Source organism: Myxocyprinus asiaticus, chromosome 19 (genome assembly GCF_019703515.2).
Source record: "Myxocyprinus asiaticus isolate MX2 ecotype Aquarium Trade chromosome 19, UBuf_Myxa_2, whole genome shotgun sequence".
Lineage (NCBI taxonomy): Eukaryota > Metazoa > Chordata > Actinopteri > Cypriniformes > Catostomidae > Myxocyprinus > Myxocyprinus asiaticus.
Window position 1 is genome coordinate 26,823,080 of NC_059362.1, and position 20,814 is coordinate 26,843,893.

General features: G+C 38.1%; 1 protein-coding gene across 1 annotated transcript; it reads left to right on the forward strand.

Moving 5' to 3' along the window:
* The first annotated feature begins 68 nt into the window (after positions 1–68).
* LOC127410094 (protein sel-1 homolog 1-like) lies at positions 69–20,617 on the forward strand. The gene is made up of 21 exons (XM_051645158.1): positions 69–650; positions 882–928; positions 2,078–2,249; positions 2,550–2,717; positions 3,077–3,182; positions 5,769–5,931; positions 6,664–6,717; positions 6,807–6,866; positions 7,266–7,347; positions 8,185–8,339; positions 8,554–8,610; positions 8,724–8,792; positions 8,925–9,002; positions 9,094–9,156; positions 9,891–9,978; positions 10,436–10,584; positions 10,672–10,837; positions 17,198–17,272; positions 17,445–17,617; positions 17,703–17,831; positions 17,988–20,617. The coding sequence occupies exons 1-21, from the start codon at positions 593–595 to the stop codon at positions 18,192–18,194; spliced, it is 2,319 nt and encodes a 772-aa protein (XP_051501118.1). The 5' UTR covers positions 69–592; the 3' UTR covers positions 18,195–20,617.
* Positions 20,618–20,814: the final 197 nt, after the last annotated feature.

Here is a 20,814-nt window from a genome sequence, read left to right on the forward strand (position 1 = left end):
GCGATTGGCTATCGCCCATGGTCGCTTATCCTGATTGGTGGATCCGGGGCGGATTAGGAAATAGGGGGTCGGTCAATGAACAGAAGTATGCTGAAACATGAGAAACCATAACGACGGCTTAAGTTTAATTAAAAATTATTGGATTTTAGAGACATTGGAGTTGCTTTGGAAGCATAATAACAGAATTGTCTTGGAATAAATTCATGCTCTGCGACAATAACTGCACTATGCTCTGAGAAGTGCTTTTTTGTGCGGTTTGTTTAGCTCTGCTAGCTGTGTAGATATCCTGTCAGTGAGTTAGTACATTGGGCTGTTAGCAGCAATGCTTCTGTTAGTGGACTTCGGGGTTAATGTCTGATTTGGAGTTCGTATGGATTATTTTATCATAATCCGTTTTGTGTATTCGGAGAAGTTTCGGGTTGATTGGCTAGCTAGTTAAGTTTTATAGCTAGTGGGTTATGCAGTCAGGTGTGGTTCACTAACAGATTTGTGAAACGAGATGACTAGTTAGTTCAACAGATACCCGGTGCGTTGATTTAATCATTTAAATCAGATTGTTAATCGTTCACTGCGTTTTACACACACTGACAAGATGAATCTCATTAAGAAGGCTTGTCTGGTCCTTATTCTGGCTGTAGTTGTGACAGCTGGTGAGTAAAATAAGAGACTCTTCTTGAAACGTAAAATGCTTTGTGACTTGTATAGTCTTATATGAAGACATAATTTACATATTTACTTAGTCATTAAATAAAATGAAAGCTCTTTACCTGTTTAAATATGAAAAAAAAAAAAAAAAAAAAAACATCTTTGGTATAACGTTTATGAGAGAATTGAATGTATATTGAAACTGAAAGCTTGACTGTTCATCCCTTTAATTGCAGATGTACCTCAAGATAACGAAGGTGCTATGGATGGTGGTCATTCCCAGGTAATTCAGCATTAGAGACTCACTATCAGAGCCATATCAAGTACGCATGTGCATCCGTGTTTGATGTTAGAAACTGCTGGTATTGCATTTTGTGGCTTTCAGTTTTAAAGGAATAGTTCACCCAAAAATGAAAATTCTCTCATCGTTTACTCACCCTCATGCCATCCCAGATACGTTTGACATTCTTTCTTCTGCAGGACACAAAGATTTCTAGAAGAATATTTCAGCTCTGTTGGTCCATTCAATGCAAATGAATGGTGGCCAGATCTTTGAAGCTCCAAAAATCACATAAAGGCACATAGGTAATCCATTTGACTCTAGTAGGATAAATTAATATCTTCAGAAGCGATATAATAGGTGTGGGTGAGAAACCAATCAATATTTAAATCCTTTTTTACTATAAATCTTCACTTTCACAATGTGCAAAAGAAAGAAAGTCAAACATATCTGGAATGGCGTGAGGTTGAGTTAATGATGAGTTTTCTTTTTTGGGTGAACTATCCCTTTAAGCCACTTATTAACAGCTGAGAAACACTAATTAGATCCCATATGTCCTCAACAAAAAATTGGGTTCTTTCTTTAAACATTAGATGCCTATAGAGCTGTTCAGCCATGACGTCAATTTGTAGGCGAACCTGGAAGTCTAATTCGCCATGGGTTCCCTCTGGATTTTCCTATGGGGTTTTATTACGGTGTTTTTGATCTTATGAGTTAAATAAGGTCTGTGGTAAACATTACTTTGCGATACGTGCACGTTTTGTTCTACAACATAAATCACACACTTTCATACCTAAAACGTGAATTTTGAAGCCGGCGTGTGTTTTAAAAAAAAATTATGCAGTTCAATACGGTTTCAAAATTCATGTTTGAGGTATGAAAGTGTGTCATTTATGTTGTAGAATAAAACGTCCACGTATCGTTAAGCAAAGTTTACCACAGAGCTTATTTTACTCATAAGTTCAAAACCCCATTATAAAAACCCTGAGGGAACCCATGGTAAATTGTCTTCCGGGTTTGTGGACTACAACCTGAACAGCTCTATACACACACAGTCAATAAATCATGGGATTTAGTGGCACAAATGTGTAAACAATGCTACTTTCCCACTAATCGTTGTATGTTTTCTGTCTGTGGTCTTGTCCTAATCAGAACACTGATGATAATGATGCCTCCAGCATTGTGGTAGGACATGCCTATGTCCCAAAAGATGCCCAGGCTGACAGGAGTACAACAAACACTGGTAAAGAGGGTGAGGTTGAAAGCATTGAAAAGGAAGACCTTCCTACTCAGCCCCCTCCAACAGAGGAGCGACGTAAAGAAGGTTAGGCTGAATCCTAGTTTCTGCATCTTGAAGGAAGACAGGTGCTTCCTGAATAAGATAAAGCAGCATTCATGTCTCTGTCGTTAGATTTGTTTGTGAGTTTTAGCATTGTTTCCTTCTCACACTGCAACTAATATGTTGCTCTCATTTTTAAAGTTTGATATATTGTCCCGTTAAGTTTAACATCTTAAAGTGATGGCATAAGATCCTTGCTTGCTTTGTACTTCCTCACTGAGAAAAGAAACGTGTTCACTCAAAGTTTCTGGTTATGTGTCATTTGGTGTTTATCATTTGGCATAGTTCCGGTGGTGAATGGTGGAACAGCCTCAGGGGAGCCCTGTGTCTTTCCTTTTCTATTCCAAGGGAAGGAGTACTCCGAATGCACCACTGAAGGGAGAGGAGATGGGAGGCTGTGGTGTGCCACAACCTACGACTACAACACTGATAAAAGATGGGGCTTCTGTGAAAGTGAGTGAGCTATTATTGGTAGCATATAACGATTAGTTTACCAGTGTATCACTGTTCTTATTTGACACTGCAAATATGATAATTGAAAGAGTTCTTGGCATGTTAGTAGCATGTTGTTTTTATGTTCCACTACTCTTGTCAAGTTATAATTTGATTTCTGTCTTGTACCTTTAGCAGTGAGCATCTTGTGTTCCAGAATAGTGTGCAATACAAATGACATTATCAATACAAATAGCTTGGATGTAAAAAGACATGGCATTTATCAATGCTGTCAATGCCTTCCTTGATATCAGGCAGAATTTTAGCAGTGCCAGTTGTTGTATCAAAAGAGTGAGTGTTGTATCTACCCCTCCTCACAGCGGAGGAGCAGGCAGAGCGGAGGAGGTTATTGGAAGAGGCTGAAGAGCAGTACCAAGCCACGATCAGGATTATCAATGGCACCAACCGAAAGACCCAGAAGAAAGAGTGAGTGCTGTGCTGCCTGGTGTGCTGTTTTTTTTCTGTTTTTTTTATTTTTTATTCTGTTCTGTTTTGTTTAACGCTTTAACACACACTGTAGGTGTTGATGCAATTTTTCTATCACATGGTAATATGATTAACACCAATACAATGTATGGCCCAGCTTTTGTTCTGTATGTTGACTGAAATTACACTTAAACTTTGCTTATACTTTCGCCTGGCTCCGCAACGGGCCCTGTGTGCGCAGCTCTGGGTGGCCCGAGGCATTTATACTTGAAACGCATTGAAATTTCAGATAATCTAGCAAGAAACTGCAGCAAAGAAGCACTTTGCTAAACTTTACATTTGCTTAGCCAGGTATGATAATAAATAGTTAATGTTTGCTGGTCATATGCAAGAGGTGAACAAAACAAAAACACTTAAGAACCACTAGTAGGCTATTTACACTGTCTGTTGCTAAGCTCAAGCACTTATTTGTTTACAGTTATGATACTAATTCTTTAGATTTTATAGCCTATTTAAGATAAGTTCTAAATGTAAAACAATTGTCCAAATATAATTAAACTCTAATAAAAATGTTACACACGTTGATATATTTTACACAGTATTAAATAACGAGTCGTTCAATTATATATTAATGAAACAAAACTCTAGTGCAGGGCTACTCAACTTTGGAAAGTTCAGGGGCCGTAAAGCAGGACCCCTAATGCCTTGAGTGTCGCTCTCTTAATTTTGGTAATTCTTATAAACAGTATATAAGATTTATTTATTAATTTTATATTAAGAATTTTATAGTTACATTTTTCAAGTATTAAATATAAATTAGGGGTGTAATGTTCATTGCAATATAGAAAGCAGACATGATCAATTCTTACTAAAATTTACCATGGTTTTATTGTATAAAATTTGTAGTTACCATAATTGTAATAACCATGGACTTTTAGCAGAAACCATGGATTTACTATAGTAATTTTGTAGTAACCATGACTGTAGTAATATTTTGTTGTTGCAGAAATCGTGGTTTTGATACTATTAATCATAGTTTTACTACAGTAATATTGCATTAATATAATAACCATGTTTTTACTACAATAATATTGCATTCATTTAACAACCACGGTTTTATTATAGTAATATTGTAGTAACCATGATTAATTTTGTAGTTACTATGGTTTAACTTCAATTGACATGGTGAAATTGTGTTTACTATAATAAAACCATGGTTAATTTGGTTTTAATCAATTTAAATAAAGTTTTATTTTAGTTAATTTAATCAATGACACTGTCAGCCAATAGACAAGAGTGTTCAGCATCACGCAAACCTGTTATGCGTTCAAAAGCAAGAGATATATTTCCTGTACTTACTCCAAAACTGCTCCAGTGACAAATCATTGGGATTTGTTCTCCCACTTTAGCATTTTGCTGTGAAGTAATGCAGTTCATGAATAATCAATTGCATGAAGAAGTCTCAACGCCATAAAAACTGTTATTTTTTTCTATTATTACTGTTATCATGATGATTATGCATATATGGTGAGCTATTCAAACAGGATTGACACAGATTTGCACTGTGATAAGTGACTCAAACACACGCGGCTGCGTGCATACTGACCACCACTCTCATGTAACATCAGCTATACTCAAATATTCTTTAATTAATTTGTTACATTCTTGGCAATGTTTTCGCTCTCTTAACTGTTCTGCGATTCAGGGATACAGAAAACTATCGTAAATATTCTTGAAAACTGGCACTTCACAAATAATGCAGGCCACATGTGGCCCGCAGGCCGCATGTTGAGTAGCACTGCTCTAGTGTATTGTTTAGACCTTTTTATTCAGTGTACAAAAGGTACTGGAAAAATAGGCTTGCTTGTCTTTCTAGAACAAGAACCGAGGAGCTGCCAAAGGTAATTTCCCTGTGAAAAGTGTCCTTTTAACATTATTAGCAGTAGTTTTACTCTGCCTCAGAAGCACAGGAACATCTGCCCTTACCCCTTTTCCCGAATTCGTCCAATGGGATTGAAGCACCAAGTGCGCATTGCACAAAAAGTAAAAAAAGAAATAGGCATGTGCACGGCTACGCGAAATGGAGCCTCGCGAAGGCTAGGTGACAGCCGCGATGATGTCACTTTGTGCACGCGAACAAGCGGCCGCGTTAAGTATAAACCAGGCTTTACGCCGCTGTTTTGGCATTTAAATTGTCAGTTTTCTTATTCCACTTATGTCATGTTAATAAGTTTGCTTAGTGTTAGGCCTATGCAGTTCATGATATCATTACAAAAATATAATGTTGATTTTAAGGACATTATTGTTACTTCTGTACGATAAATAATTTTGGTACTGTGTTGGGTTGACACTTGGTGTCCAATGTAAATACTGGTTAAGGCTAAACTATTCTGCTCTGTGAATCAAGGAGCATGCACAAAACAGCTGTATCATTTTCGGGTCTGTTCTTGAAATATTTTTTTCTTGTAATTTTCCTTTTAATGATTTCGATGTCAACAATAAATTAACTACTGTGTCAGAAACTTGCTGGACATAAACTTCCTTATGTTCCTGAAAGTACTTTAAGTTATATTTTCTCAATTACAGGTTGTATGACAAACTTCTGAAAGTTGCAGAGGTGGGTCATACCAAGGCCATGGAGAAGGTGGCATATGCCATGCTGTTAGGAGACTACTTACCCCAGAATGTTCCTCGGGCTAAGGAGATCTTTGAGAAACTGGCACTGGAGGGCTCTCCTAAAGCCCAGATGGTATTTGCAACTTTTATGCTGACTAAATGCCATGTTCTATTTTTAATACTGATGCTTTAATGCTTTTTATACTATGGTAAGCCTTTTATGCCATTTCAAGTAGTCATTACATACTGCATTAATACTGTTAAAGCAATCTTTCAGATTCAATACAATTTAAGCTCAATCGACAGCATTTGTGGCATAATATTGATTAGCATAAATATTTTTTGACTTGTCCCTCCTTTAAAAAAAGCAAACATCTGGTTTACAGTGAGGCACTTACAATGGAAGGGAATGTGGCCAATCCGTAAACGTTAAAATGCTCACCATTTCAAAAGTATAGCTACAAAACATAAACAATATGTGTGTTAACATGAATTTAGTGTGATAACATCCCTTACTAACCTCTTCTGTGTAAAGTTATAGATTACGATGTAATTTCAACAAACCCTAAAATGACTAAAAATTACAATTCAAACAACTTTACAGCTCAATAATACACAAGATTAACAGAATAATTAATGTAAGTGCTTTTATAAAATGAAACGATTCACATTTCTGCCTTTAAACCATTCACTTCCATTGCAAGTGCCTCACTGTAACCTGGATCTTTTCTGACGAGTCAAAATAATTTTTTGTGGTAATCAACAATATGCCACAAATGCTGTTGTTTGAGCTTAAATTATGTTGAACCCAGAATATTTATGTAATACTGCATTCCTGTTTCCCTTTCAATTTGTGTTCACTCAGGCCCTTGGTTTCCTATATGCGGCAGGATTAGGGGTGAATTCAAGTCAAGCAAAGGTATTTATTTCCTTAATGAAATGTATCTATAAATCACAAAATTGTTTTGTGAATGCTTAATGGAGACACTATCTTTTACTTAATTTCAGGCATTGGTGTACTATACCTTTGGAGCTTTGGGTGGAAACCTAGTAGCACATATGATCCTGGTAAGAAGAATGAATCTCTGTCCCATTTATTTTTTTTTTGAATAAGGGATATTTTCAAAGGTTGGATCTGGTTTCAGCCAGGAAACTAGATCTGATTAGTTGCTTCGCTTATGTGTCATGCCTTATTTGACTTTGCTTTCATCAAGACGAGTGTTTAGGCTAGCCTTCTGATCTATTGAAAGTCTCACCGACGTTTTGGCTCAGTTAAGTGAAGTAAAGCCGAAATCCCAGACCCTGTGGCACCATAATTTATACATGACTACCTTGTTTACTCAATGAATTGGAACTGAGTCTGAGTATATTGTTTTCTATCTCGTGCTTGGCCTTTTTCTATACTGTATTGCTGGTTATCAATCCCACATCTTATCTGATGAAGCCTCTACCACACATCTCTTTCAGGGATACAGATATTGGGGAGGTGTTGGAGTTCCTCAGAGCTGTGAATCTGCTCTCACTCATTACAGACTGGTGGCCAATCACGGTACAACATGTCACATTTCTGGAGAAGGATACAGCTGCAGGCAGAGCTCCAAAAAGGGGCGGGAGCTCCAAACCGCCAGCAAAGATATAGGGAGCACCTAACCTAACCCTTTCCCTCTACCCCCTATTAGAGTTGGCACATTCCCCTTTTGGAGTAACGCTGCCCCCTTCTGGTATAACCCTGCCCTCTTTTAGAGATTCCATCCCTATTTGGAGATCTCCAGTCTGCAGCTATACCTACTTGCATTTCTGTACTTTAACAGATAATGCAGTCCTCACTTTCTTGTGTCTAATTTCACCGCTGCATCATTTAAAATATGCTATCTGGATCCCTGGTGGCCTTTTAAAAAATGTTATCTTTTTACTATAATGCTGGTGTCTGCCATTTTCCACAGTTTGTCTAAGGAAATGTTTAGTGATTCATATCCCACATGTGACACAGGTCAGATTTTTCTTCTGAGCACTGTAAACCATTATGGGCCATTATCATATGATGTTCAAGGTCCAATACAGCCCATCCACAGCAGATAAATTTAATCATAACATGTTACTTGCAGTGTAGATTTAGTTTAGATCAAACATAACCTTTCCTTTTGGGGTACACGTCACTTGAGCATTGTGAGCAAATTAGCTGTGCAGTTTGTAATTTGGACTACAGCAAGCATGATGTTTTTGTGTTTGTTAAACGTACATGGGGGTAATCTATGTTGTTATTTACATTTTGTAAATATGCACAAGATGATTTAAGCAGCTGTCTGTTCACACTGTTGACCAATTAGTCACTTGAAGACATAATTGTTCAGATCAGAAGTGAAAGTAGCTTTTTGTTCTTTGTCAGTGGCCAGCGATGTGTCCCTGACAGGGGGCAGCGCAGTACAGCGGATCCGGCTCTTAGATGAGGTGGAAAATCCTGGTTCTAGCAGTGGAATGCTAGAGGAGGATTTAATCCAGTACTACCAGTTCTTGGCTGAGAAAGGAGATGTGCAGGCCCAGGTAAAGTAAAACCGTGTTGACATGTTCAGTGTTTAGCAGAAGAATTTCACCCTGCAGCATGACTACAAATGAGAAACTGCCATTGATTGATGTCTAAGTCACTGCCGCTGTTTTGTTTTGTTGTTAATTGTAGAGCTCTTGATCTTTTTGATCTACCTGTTTTTGATGTTGCTGATTATCACATTCTCACGTGATCTTTTTTTTTTTCCCCCAGGTTGGTCTGGGCCAGTTACACTTACATGGAGGTAGAGGTGTTGAACAGAATCATCAGGTAAATTTGTCTTTCAGGCATATTTCTGAGGCTCTGCCATGTTGGTATTCTAGTGAGCATTTGCTCAAATGAATGATTTTAAAGTTACTTTCTTTTTGTAATTTCTTTTTTAGCGAGCGTATGACTATTTTAACCAAGCAGCAAATGCGGGAAACACGCATGCAATGGCCTTCCTTGGAAAGGTATAGTCCTACTCATGTGCAAAGACATTTTTTATTGTTCCTTTTCTTGGACTGTAACTGCATTATCTAACATTTTGATTCATCTTTCTCTTAAACTCCATCTGTCGGTCTCCTCTCATTCTTTTGTTTTAGATGTTCTCTGAAGGCAATGAATATGTGTCTCAAAATAATGAAACAGCTCTGCATTATTTCAAAAAGGCTGCAGACTTGGTGAGAATAATTGCTCTTATCAATATATTAAGCACCACTGATCATTTTCAAACAATCTCCTCTTACACAAATTTCTGTTTGCATCTCTTAGGGTAACCCGGTTGGCCAGAGTGGTCTTGGCATGGCTTACCTGTATGGAAGGGGTGTTCCTGTGGTAGGTTTATTGAAAATCTGCTCAGCTGAGCACATTAAAGGAATATTTCGGGTTCAATACAATGTCAATCGACTGCATTTGTGGCATATTGTTGATTACCACAAAAATTTATTTAGACTTGTCCCTTTTTTTCTTAAAAAAAAAAAAAGCAAATATCGAGGTTCAAGTGAGGCACTTACGATGGAAGTGAATGGAGCCAATTTTTGGAGGGTTGAAAGGCAGAAATGTGAAACTTATAATTCTATAAGAGCACTTACATAAATTCTTCTATTAAAACTCATGTAGTATTTGCACTGTAAAGTTGTTTAAATTGTAATTTTTACAGTCATTTTAAGGTTTGTTCACATTACATCATGGCAACAAAGTTGTAAAATTGGATATAACTTTCCACAGAAAAGATTAGCGATTTGATCACACTAAAATCATGTTAAAACATATTGTTTAGGTTTTGTGGCTATACTTTTAAAATTGTGAATATTTTAACATTTATGGATTGTCCCCATTCACTTCCATTGTAAGTGCCTCACTGGAACCCAGATTTTTGCTTTTTTTTTTTTTTTTTTAATAAAGAAAAGGAGGGGCAAATCAAAATGTATTTTTGTGGTAATCAATATTATGCCACAAATGCTGTTGATTGAACTTAACTTGTGTTGAGCCCGGAATATTCCTTTAAGATCACGGCACATCATAGTGTAAGATTAAATAACGTAAGTTGTTTTGTCTTGTTCCGGCAGAATTATGACATGGCACTGAAGTTTTTTCAGAAAGCTGCAGAGCAAGGCTGGGTGGATGGACAGCTACAGCTGGGAACCATGTACTACAGTAAGTGTGTGTGATGAAGAGAGAAAGATTCTGTGTTAATATTTGAGGAGACATTTGTACACATAAATGAAAATCTGTGCCAGTAATCTTATATAACACCTTATCCAGTAATCATGAATGTCTGGAACTGTCACAAAAAAAGTCATAAATTCATTGGTTAAAAAGTATAGGAACCCTAAACATGTTTCTGATTTTGTCTCAGTCGTTCTTGTTTCTCTATCTCTTCTTTCTTCCTTCGCTCCAACTTTTATGTCTTATTTTTATCTTAAATCACAGCAGACTCCTTTTGGTTTGGTTGCCTAGGCAATTGTTACCATGACATACTCCCACCTGCATTCTGCTTTGACATGGTCTTGACAAACATTAAGAACCGAGAACTGTTAGTCTTTTCTGCTGGTGGGTTTTTGAAGAGTATGAAAGTACATTAATAACTACTCTCTCTTTCTTCATCTTTTAGATGGCATTGGAGTGAAGCGTGATTATAAGCAGGCTCTAAAATTCTTTAATCTGGCATCTCAAGCCGGCCACATCCTTGCCTTTTATAATCTGGCCCAGATGCATGCCACAGGGACTGGAGTCATGCGCTCCTGTCACACTGCAGTGGAGGTAAGACATTATTTAATTGTACATGCATCCATCTTACACAAAGGTTATGTGATAGTGGAGATTATGTATGTGTATTTGTGAGAGCAGCTCTTCAAGAACGTTTGTGAGCGAGGTCGCTGGTCTGAGAGACTTATGGCTGCGTATGGAAGCTTTAAGGAAGGCGACATGGACTCTGCTCTAGTGCAGTACCTACTGCTGGCTGAACAGGGCTACGAGGTCGCCCAGAGCAATGTGGCCTTCATCCTTGATCAGAGTAAGTCAATGCTCTGTCCCCGACACCAGAGGGTGCCAGACTCATCAACTCCTACATATAAATTATAGTCTAGCAGTCAGACCTTTGACTAAACAGCATAAGAAGAGAAGATAATGTCTGACTGACATGTAAAGTGACCAACCACAGTTTTCTTTTTTGTATTTAAACATTCCGTTTAGGTGTGGGTTTATCTCAGATTTATTCTATCACAATAATAGACCGGTGTGGAAAAAGGTAATCTATATAATGGTCACTAGAAAACTAGTGGGAAATATATGTTGGCTCTGTGAGAATTTCTGCTCTTCCAAAAGAAATACTTGCAAACTATTTCACAGACAAAACTCTAGTTTATCTAGAGTTGGATATCTAGTTTACTTGGTACTAAGTGCCTTGGTACTTTTTTTCTTTTTTAATTAGCATTTTTATTGATTCATAGACTTATCACAAAGAATAAACCACAACATACATATATAATGAATCACATTTAACATTAAACACCCACTATTACCCATCCCCCAATTTAAAAGCTTAAATTGCATAAGGCGCACCCTTGCATCTCTAGATGTAGATTTGATGTTTTTTAGAATCCTAGACCACACTCCCTCCTCCAACACCAAATTTAAGTCTTTCTCCCATAATCTCTTGATAAAAGTTAAAGCTCTGATCCCCAGACTCTGAATTAGCAGGGAGTAATACACTGATGCCTCATGACCTATTCCAAAAACAGTAATCACTTCTCCTAGAGTATCTGCTGCTTTAGGGGGGTGTGTGCTACTCCCAAAAACAATACAGAGCAGGTGGCGCAGCTGTAAATACCTATAGAACTGAGATCTGGGAATCCCAAAAAATTGAACCAAATTTTCAAAAGATCTCAACACTCCACTCTCATATGTCACCGAGTGTAGTAACCCCCCTCACAATCCACTCTGACCAGCAGAAAGGGGACTTATTAATACATAATTTAGGGTTCAGCCATATGCTCGAGGTAACATTTATTTAAATGTCCAAATTAAACACTCTGGACACTTTTGTCCATACTGAGATAAAAAGCGAGATAACGGGGTATAACTTCTCCGTTTAGTTTGATAGAAAGGCTTTGCAATGGCGAAATAAGGGCAAGATCTTCCTTTTCAATACAAAACCAGGGAGGGGCTCTCTCAGGTCGAGTGACCAATGAGCCAAATGTCTGAGACCGAATGCATAATAATAAAACAAAATCTTGGGTAGGCCAAGCCCACCTTTGTCAATCGGCCTATGTAACTTATTGAAATGTAATCTGGAACATTTACCATTCCAAATGAAGGAATTCGCTATGCTATCAAATTACTTGAAATAAGAGAGGGAGACATATATAGGGAGAGATTGTAACAGGTAGTTAGATTTTGGAATACAATTAATTTTAATAACATTAACCTTCCCAATCATAGGTAAATGTAATGAAGCCCACCTGCCCACATCGCTCAAACATTTTTATTAAGGGGTCAGAATTAACTCCTAACTAAATCAGACAAATTTGCTGGGAATAAAATGCCCAAATACTTAATCCATCCAATAAAAGTATTCCCAAACCCGTATATTTCCAAAATCTTAAAGATAATCCCATTCTACCATATCAAACGCCTTTTCAGCGTCGAATGAGATGGCAGCGACTGGAGTCTGATCATTCGCTACTGACCACATGATACTGATGAGATGCCTAATGTTGTCAGAAGAGCTGCAGCCCCGAATAAACCCCACCTAATCTATTTGTATCAGATCAAACAAACTCTTGAGCAACTTTCAAAGATCTGATACCACTAACCACGTACACTTTGGTTATATATGGCACATATTTCAAACTTTAAGGTGCTCTTTGTATAAACCCAATAGCTAAAATTACTTTGTTTCCAGACAGACTGATAAAATGCCCTGATTTCTTAAAGATGCGTTAAGTCATCCAATCAAATTAGAGCCAGATCAAGAATGTTTTGTATGTTTATATGTTGGACTTATCAAACATGTGCACGGGTGGTCTTAGGGCATGCCATCTGAGGCTAAGGCTACATACTTATTGATTGTGGCATTTTGTAAGTCGAAAGCTGGTCTTGGACAGGTTGAGAAAGCAAAGTTTGTAATAGGGACCAAGGCAGTCACAAGGAGAATCACACCAGGAAGCAGGAATGGCGTTCCAACAAGATGTTTATTTCATAGTAATGGTGAAAAAATTAGCAAATAAATGGTATTTAAAAGCAAATTAAAACCAAGTTAAAACCAAGTTACTTAAAAAAAAAAAAAAAAAAACAGTCTAAATGCTAGAACCGTTTCTGGTACTATAGCAGTACCTAATCCCCTCCAGACTGGAGTTTTCTTGTGCTTGAGCAGTGCCAGCAACCTTGTTTCATTTGCTCCAAACACTAGTCAAGTGCCTCTAGTGGTGGCAGGCCTATATGTGTGTGTGTGTTTGTGTTTGTGTGTGTGTTTGTGTTTGTGTTTGTGTGTGTGTGTGTCATATATATACACACACACACAAACCTCACCGACCACTTTATTAGAAACACCTATACACCTTATTCATGCGCTTATCTAATCAGCCAATCATGTGGCAGTTGTGCAATGCATAAAATCATGCAGATATGTGTCAGGACCTTCAGTAAAGGTTCACATCAACCAGAATGGGGGGAAAAATGTGATCTCGGTGATTTCGACCATGGCATGATTGTTGGTGCCAGACAGGCTAGTTTGAGTATTTCTGTAACTGCTGATCTCCTGGGATTTTCATGCACAACAGTCTCTAGAATTTACTCAGAATGGTGCCAAAAACAAAAAACATCCAGTGAGCAGCAATTCTGCAGAAGGAATCATCTTGTTGATGAGAGAGGTCAATGGAGAATGGCCAGACTGGTTCGAGCTGACAGAAAGGCTACGGTAACTCCAATAACACCCTGAGTACAATTGTAGTGAGCAGAATAGCATCTCAGAATGCACAACACATCGAACCTTGAGGCGGCTGGCCAAAAACAGCTGAGGACCACGTTGTGTTCTACTTCTGTCAGCCAAGAACAGACAGCTGAGGCTGCAGTGAGCCTACCATCTGTGTACCTCAGCAGAAACAGAGATTCATCAGACCAGGCTATGTTTTTCCAGTCTTTAACTGTCCAGTTTTGGTGAGCCTGTGCCCACTGCAGCCGACAGCGTTATTGGATGAATGAAACTCTGGAAACTGGTCTCTGAACAGTTAAAAAGCACCTTATTTCATACTACCTCATTATACAGCCTCCGAAGGCAACATTTTCCCGTTTTTGGACTCCGCCTGTGTCTTCAGGTTATAGTGTACTAGGCGCGTGAGCTAGGCATGTGGTGCTTCGTGTTGCAGCCAGAGTGAGAGGAAAGATGCCTTGCTACCATGCAGAACACGCTGAATTCAGCGGACAACATGTTGAAAATGCTCTATAAACCTACAGTATTTATCAACACAATCTTTTACAATAAAGGCTTTTATGACTCAGCATAAATTACTGTACTAAAAGTACTCACTCATTTATTTAAAGAAAGATGTCTTGATGCAAGTTAACCATGCAGTAACAGGCACGCAATACTTTCATGTAAACTAGATTTCATGATGGTTTAGTTTATAAAAGAGTTCAGTTGCCCACTCTCGATAAACATCTTATTATTTATATCCGTCATCCCAGAATTTTTTTTATGTAGTAATCCAGAAATCACTATTTTCTGTGTAGTCACGTTACAGATGCGATTCAGACTCAAAGCACGTGTCCCAATGAAGTTACACACACATGTGAAATGGGTGATTCTCTTTGGATACTTTGATTGTTATATGTTATTTCTGTTAAGGGAATTGTAAAATTAGTGCAATCCTTTGAGTAGCAGGCTAGCAGATAAAGTTAGTTTATAAATGGCAGCTGCGGACTTCTTGTATTTCTCAAAGCTATTTGAGCGTCATATGTTTTTGACCAATTGCAGGCCGCAGCACTTCCCACAGTCGCTCTACACCCCAAAAGTACATACCCTGGAGTAGGAACTAAAAATGTCCCTTAAAACGGCTACGAGGAACTATAGGTCCTCGGGTGCGAAAGCAACGGAAAGTACTTGTCCAGGGGAAAAGCACCTAAAACAGGCTTTAGTCCCTACAGTGGCAAAGGCCATATATATATATATATATATATACACGCACACAGGCAGCCAAAAGTTTGGAATAATGTGCAGATTTTGCTCTTATGGAAAGAAATTGGCACTTTTATTCACCAAAGTGGCATTCAACTGATCACAATGTAGAGTCAGGACATTAAAAACGTGAAAAATTACTATTACAATTTGAAAAAAATGTTCAGAACTTGTTAAACTACTTCAAAGAGTTCTCATCAGAAAATCCTCAATGTGCAGCAATGACAGCTTTGCAGATCCTTGGCATTCTAGCTGTCCGTTTGTCCAGATACTCGTGATATTTCACCCCATGCTTCCTGTAGCACTTGCCATAGATGTGGCTGTCTTGTCACGCACTTCTCACGCACCTTACAGTCTAGCTGATCCCACAAAAGCTAAATGAGGTTAAGATCCATAACACTCTTTTCCAATTATCTGTTGTCCAATGTCTGTGTTATTATCTGTTGTCCAATTATCTTCTTTGCCCATTCTAACATTTTCTTTTTGTTTTTCTGTTTCAAAAGTGGCTTTTTCTTTGCAATTCTTCCCATAAGGCCTGCACCCCTGAGTCTTCTCTTTACTGTTGTACATGAAACTGGTGTTGAGCAGGTAGAATTCAATGAAGCTGTCAGCTGAGGACATGTGAAGTGTCTATTTCTCAAACTAGAGACTCTGATGTACTTATCCTTTTGTTTAGATGTACATCTGGCCTTCCACTTCTCTTTCTGTCCTTGTTAGAGCCAGTTGTCCTTTGTCTTTGAAGACTGTAGTGTACACCTTTGTATGAAATCTTCAGTTTTTTGGCAATTTCAAATATTGTATAGCCTTCATTCCTCAAAACAATGATTGACTGACGAGTTTCTAGAGAGCCGTTTCTTTTTTTGTCCTTAAGACATGCCAGACTATTGCATACTGTGGCAACTCAAAAACAAACACAATGACAATGTTAAGCTTCACTTAATGAACCAAATATCTTTCAGCTGTGTTTTATATAATGGCAATGATGTTCTAGAACCAAATTAGCAATTTAGCATGATTAAGCAAGGATAAGGTGTTGGAGTTATGGCTGCTGGAAATGGGGTCTGTCTAGATTTGATCAAAAATGACTTTTTTCAAATAGTGATGGTGCTGTTTTTTACATCAGTAATGTCCTGACTGTACTTTGATCAGTTGAATGCCACTTTGGTGAATTAAAGTACCAATTTCCTTCCGAATTTTATGTTTTAGATAAAATTATCTCTTACCTTCCCATTTAAATAAAATGTTACAGATATAAATAATGATTAAATTAGGGGGCATGGGTAGCTCAATGGTAAAGATGCAAACTCCAGGGGTGGTAGCCAGCTAGTTCGAATCCCAGGGCGTGCCGAGTAACTCCAGCCAGGTCTCCTAAGCAACCAAATTGGCCCGGTTGCTAGGGAGGGTAGAGTCACATGGGGTAGCCTCCTCGTGATCGCTATAATGTGGTTCGTTCTCGGTGGGGCGCGTGGTGAGTTGAGCGTGGTTGCTGTGGTGGGTGGCGTGAAGCCTCCACACGTGCTATGTCTCCGTGGCAACGCGCTCAACAAGCCACTTGATAAGATGCGCGGGTTAACGATCTCGGACGCGGAGGCAACTGGGATTCGTCCTCCACCACCCGGACTGAGGCGAATCACTACGCGACCATGAGGACTTAAAAGCACATTGGGAATTGGGCATTCCAAATTGGGAGAAAAAACAAAAAAATTATTAAATTTAAGAGTTAAAATGAAAATCAATACATACATTAAATAGGACGGATTAAATAAACATAATATTTGCAGACTAAAACAGCTAAAATAGATCAAATGAGCATTTCCCACAGTTGTGCCTCCTTAAATGGTTATGCCATCTTGCTAAAAACAGGTAATTAAAAATAGCAAACCCCATATAAATCCTAAAAAATGAGTAAAACCATAAGTCCATGGAACACAGTTAAAATTCCATGATGGGGACATTCTCATAGGCTCCATCACACAAACCAAATTCCTTAAGCTTCTTCCTGACCTTTTAAATCGGTCCAAGCAGTTTTTCATTCCATAATGAAAGTAAAACTGTCTGCTCAGGAAGCCTGAGAGACCACTTATCACAAATAATGATGTACTCTTTGCTGTTTGCAGTACCCTAGTAAATTGAAACTAAATGAAGACTTGCTATTTTTATAAAGATAAAACTAACTCTTTTTGTATGTATGTGTTGCAGAGGGGTCACAGATTTTCAATGAGAATGAAACATACCCACGGGCTTTGCTCCACTGGACCAGAGCAGCCGCCCAAGGTTAGACTGGTCTATTCACTCCATACAATCACACTAGCAAAATGCTTGCTGTGATGACCTTACAATGTTGTAGTGAGACAAATATATTTGCTTATATCTCAATCCTTATGAGGCAGTTAAACATCTAGGAACTCTATCACAATAGCTGTTTTGACTCTTGGTTTCTGCACAGGCTACACAGTGGCCAGAATCAAGCTAGGTGACTATCATTTCTATGGCTATGGCACTGATGTAGACTATGAGACTGCAGTCATTCATTATCGTCTGGCCTCAGAACAACAGCACAGTGCACAGGCCATGTTTAACCTGGGCTATATGCATGAAAAGGGCCTTGGTATCAAACAGGTGAGATCTGCACACATTTTTACATACATATGCAAGCATGCATGGACTGAACAGTGCATTTATTTTTTGATTTGTTCCTCCGTAGGACATTCATCTGGCCAAGCGTTTCTATGATATGGCTGCAGAAACCAGTCCTGATGCCCAGGTGCCTGTATTCCTGGCCCTTTGCAAGCTGGGCCTCGTCTATGCACTACAGTTCCTGCAGGATCTCAATGTAAGTCGCATCTGTCAATCACCCCAAATCTGAGTTGTTTGACATGTCTGGACTGCAATTAACATGTTGTTTTTTTTTCTTTTTTTTTTTTTTCTTTGTCTGTATAGAGACAATGAAAAAGAGCCAAAGATTAACCAATAACATTTCTTCCTTTAGCTGAAAGAGCTTCTATCTCGGGTGGATCTTGACCAGTTGCTGGGTCCAGAGTGGGATCTCTACCTCATGACTGTCATTGCTCTGCTCTTGGGCACAGTAATCGCATATCGACAGAGACAGCACCAAGCAGGACCCAGAGTCCCTCCAGCACCTCCTAGACCTCCAGCCCAGCCTGAGCAACCTGCCGCAGAGCCTGAGGAACAGTAAGAGAACGGGAATCAGGGTTGAGGTGACCAAACGGACTAGGATTAAAGGAGAAGGATGAGGCCTTCTAGCATCTCCTCTTCCCAAAATCAACCGCTTACACCTCCACCCAGCTGTGGTCTTCAATCCCCAAAATTGCTGTCTGAACTCTTGTTGCCCTCTCTAGTCTTTAAACTGTGGAGTTCAAGCTTGGAAAAAAGCAATGACAGAAAAACTAGATGAACTTCTACAATATCTTAAACATACGCCTCAGGGATTTGCCAGGTGAACTGACATTTGTGCAAATCAATGCTCACTATGTGGGGAAAAAGACAATGTTGCTGAATGAATTCCAGTAGTTGCTTCTGCTTTTTGCTTGCCACTGTGCTAAAAGCCAAGGAACCTGTCGGTTCTGTGCAATCCTTTCTAACACTCATTCAGATTATTTTTTTTAGTATAAAGGATCTGGTACAAATCTGGTACATAACACAGGCACCATGCCTCTTTGGAGTACAGAGTGAGATGTGTGCTGTGCTTTGAATTCAGTATGTAAAAAGTTCATACTATAAGCATGTTTTCTTTACATCTGTTATGTTGGACTGATTGGCTTGCTAGCAGATTTATTGGGTTTGCTAATGCCTTTTTTTTTTTTTTTTTTTAATAAATCTAGAGATGTATTTATAATGGCACTATTTGGACAGAAGTAGCCTGCACATAGATGTACAATTAACATGTCACTGTCTTGGCTAAAAAGATGCACAATTAAGAATGACTCTGATGTACTCTGAATCTTTCATGGTGGTTCATGAATCTAAGGTTTGCAGTAAAGATGACATCTCTCAAATAGCTTTTCATTGCCCTGAACACTCACCCTGCCAAATGTTGAATCATTTAGAAAACTACTGCCCTTTACCTTTCATTGTTACAAAAGTGTCTCTGTGGGATGTTCAAAGAAAGGAATCATTGCAATTATAGCTGGTGTCCAGTAAGTTTCAAGTTGTTAAAGCACTAGAAGAATCTAACTTTATTTATCAACAGTCATTCAAACTTCAAATTTTTCAATTCAAATGTTTCCAAAAGATGATTTATATGCTTTCTTCCTCTGCATATATGAAAATAATTCAGATTGTTGAAAAGGTTGGCTAAAATGCTTAAAGGGATAGTTCACCCAAAAATGAAAATTCTCATCATTTACTCACCCTCATGCCATCCCAGATGTGTATGACTTTCTTTCTTCTGCTGAACACAAATTAAGATTTTTAGAAGAATATCTCAGCTCTGCAGGTCCATGCAATGGAAGTGAATGGTGATCAGAACTTTGAAGGTTTAAAATGCACGTAAGGCAGCATAAAAGTAGTCCACGTGACTCCAGTGGTTAAATCTATATCTTCAGGATATGTGATAGGTGTGGGTGAGAAACAGATCAATTTTCTTTTTTTCTTTTTTTTTTTTAACTATAAATCCCCACTTTCACTTTTACATTCTTTTGTTTTTGGTAGTTCACATTCTTTGTGCATAATGCCACCTAATGGTCAGGGAGGAGAATTTATAGTAAAAAAGGACTAAAATATTGATCTGTTTCTCACCCACACCTATCGTATTGCTTCTGAAGATATGGATTTAATCACTGGCGTCGTGTGGATGACTTTTATGCTGCCTTTATGTGCTTTAAGGACATTCAAAGTTCTGGCCACCATTCACTTGCACTGTATAGACCTACAGAGCAAAAATATTCTTCTAAAAATCTTTTTGTGTTCAGCAGAAGAAAGTCATATACATCTTGGATGGCATGAGTGAGGAAATGAGGAAATGAGCAAATTTAAATTTTTGGGTGAACTATTCCTTTAATGTTTTTGGTATTATAACACCTATTTTGTTTTTCAATGAGATCAAGGCATTGAATGCTCTCAGATTTGTTTTATGATTATTGTGTAAGGTCTGTAGCTCTGTGAAATCTAAAGAACTTCATGAAACGGTTTAATTTGTTTTAGAATCTGGCAGTTTGTGTGCAAATTTGTGAAATTCTTTGTTATATTTCAAAGGGAAAAAACTCAGATCACTATTTAAATTGTGAGCATGTCTACAATATTTGATCTTTATTGTACTTCAGCAAAGGAATATGTCTTGTCTTTCAGGTAATAAGCAATACTGCAATGTTTGGTGTAAGAATCTGTAAGAAAGGCATATGTATGTGCATAGGATGTAAATTGCTTGAGTCTGTTTTTCATGCCAAGATGCACCAGAGTTATTCTCACAATTCAGCAATGGTATGAAACTGTATCCTAAATCATATAACAGATTCTTCTTTTCCATGCTCACCAAATCCATCATAATACAGTGATCACACAGTTTAAGTCTTTAAAAAAAAAAAAAAAAAAGGAAAAAAATGACATTTTCAGAATGGCAATGTTTATAAATAACTAATAAAGCAAATCCATGGATTCACAGCTGTTTGTTATTTCATATTTTATTATACGTAATTACAACCTACAAATGTTATTTGGTGAAAGCAAGTGGTTAGTTTAGTGTTTTGTTTTTCCCTTCAAAGAGTTTCTGGTCATGCTGAACTGTTGATGGCTGGTTTCTCCCAGGCCCCTGTGCTACGTGGGTTCTGGTAAAGCTCTCTGAAGTTGTGAATGGTCAC

Excerpts from the sequence above, each read along its gene's own strand:
- LOC127410094 (XM_051645158.1), top strand. The coding sequence starts at position 593 with ATGAATCTCATTAAGAAGGCTTGTCTGGTCCTTATTCTGGCTGTAGTT. Across the intron at positions 9,003-9,093 it reads TCAAAAAGGCTGCAGACTTG|GGTAACCCGGTTGGCCAGAG; the intron begins GTGAGAATAATT and ends TGCATCTCTTAG. Across the intron at positions 10,585-10,671 it reads CCTGTCACACTGCAGTGGAG|CTCTTCAAGAACGTTTGTGA; the intron begins GTAAGACATTAT and ends TTGTGAGAGCAG.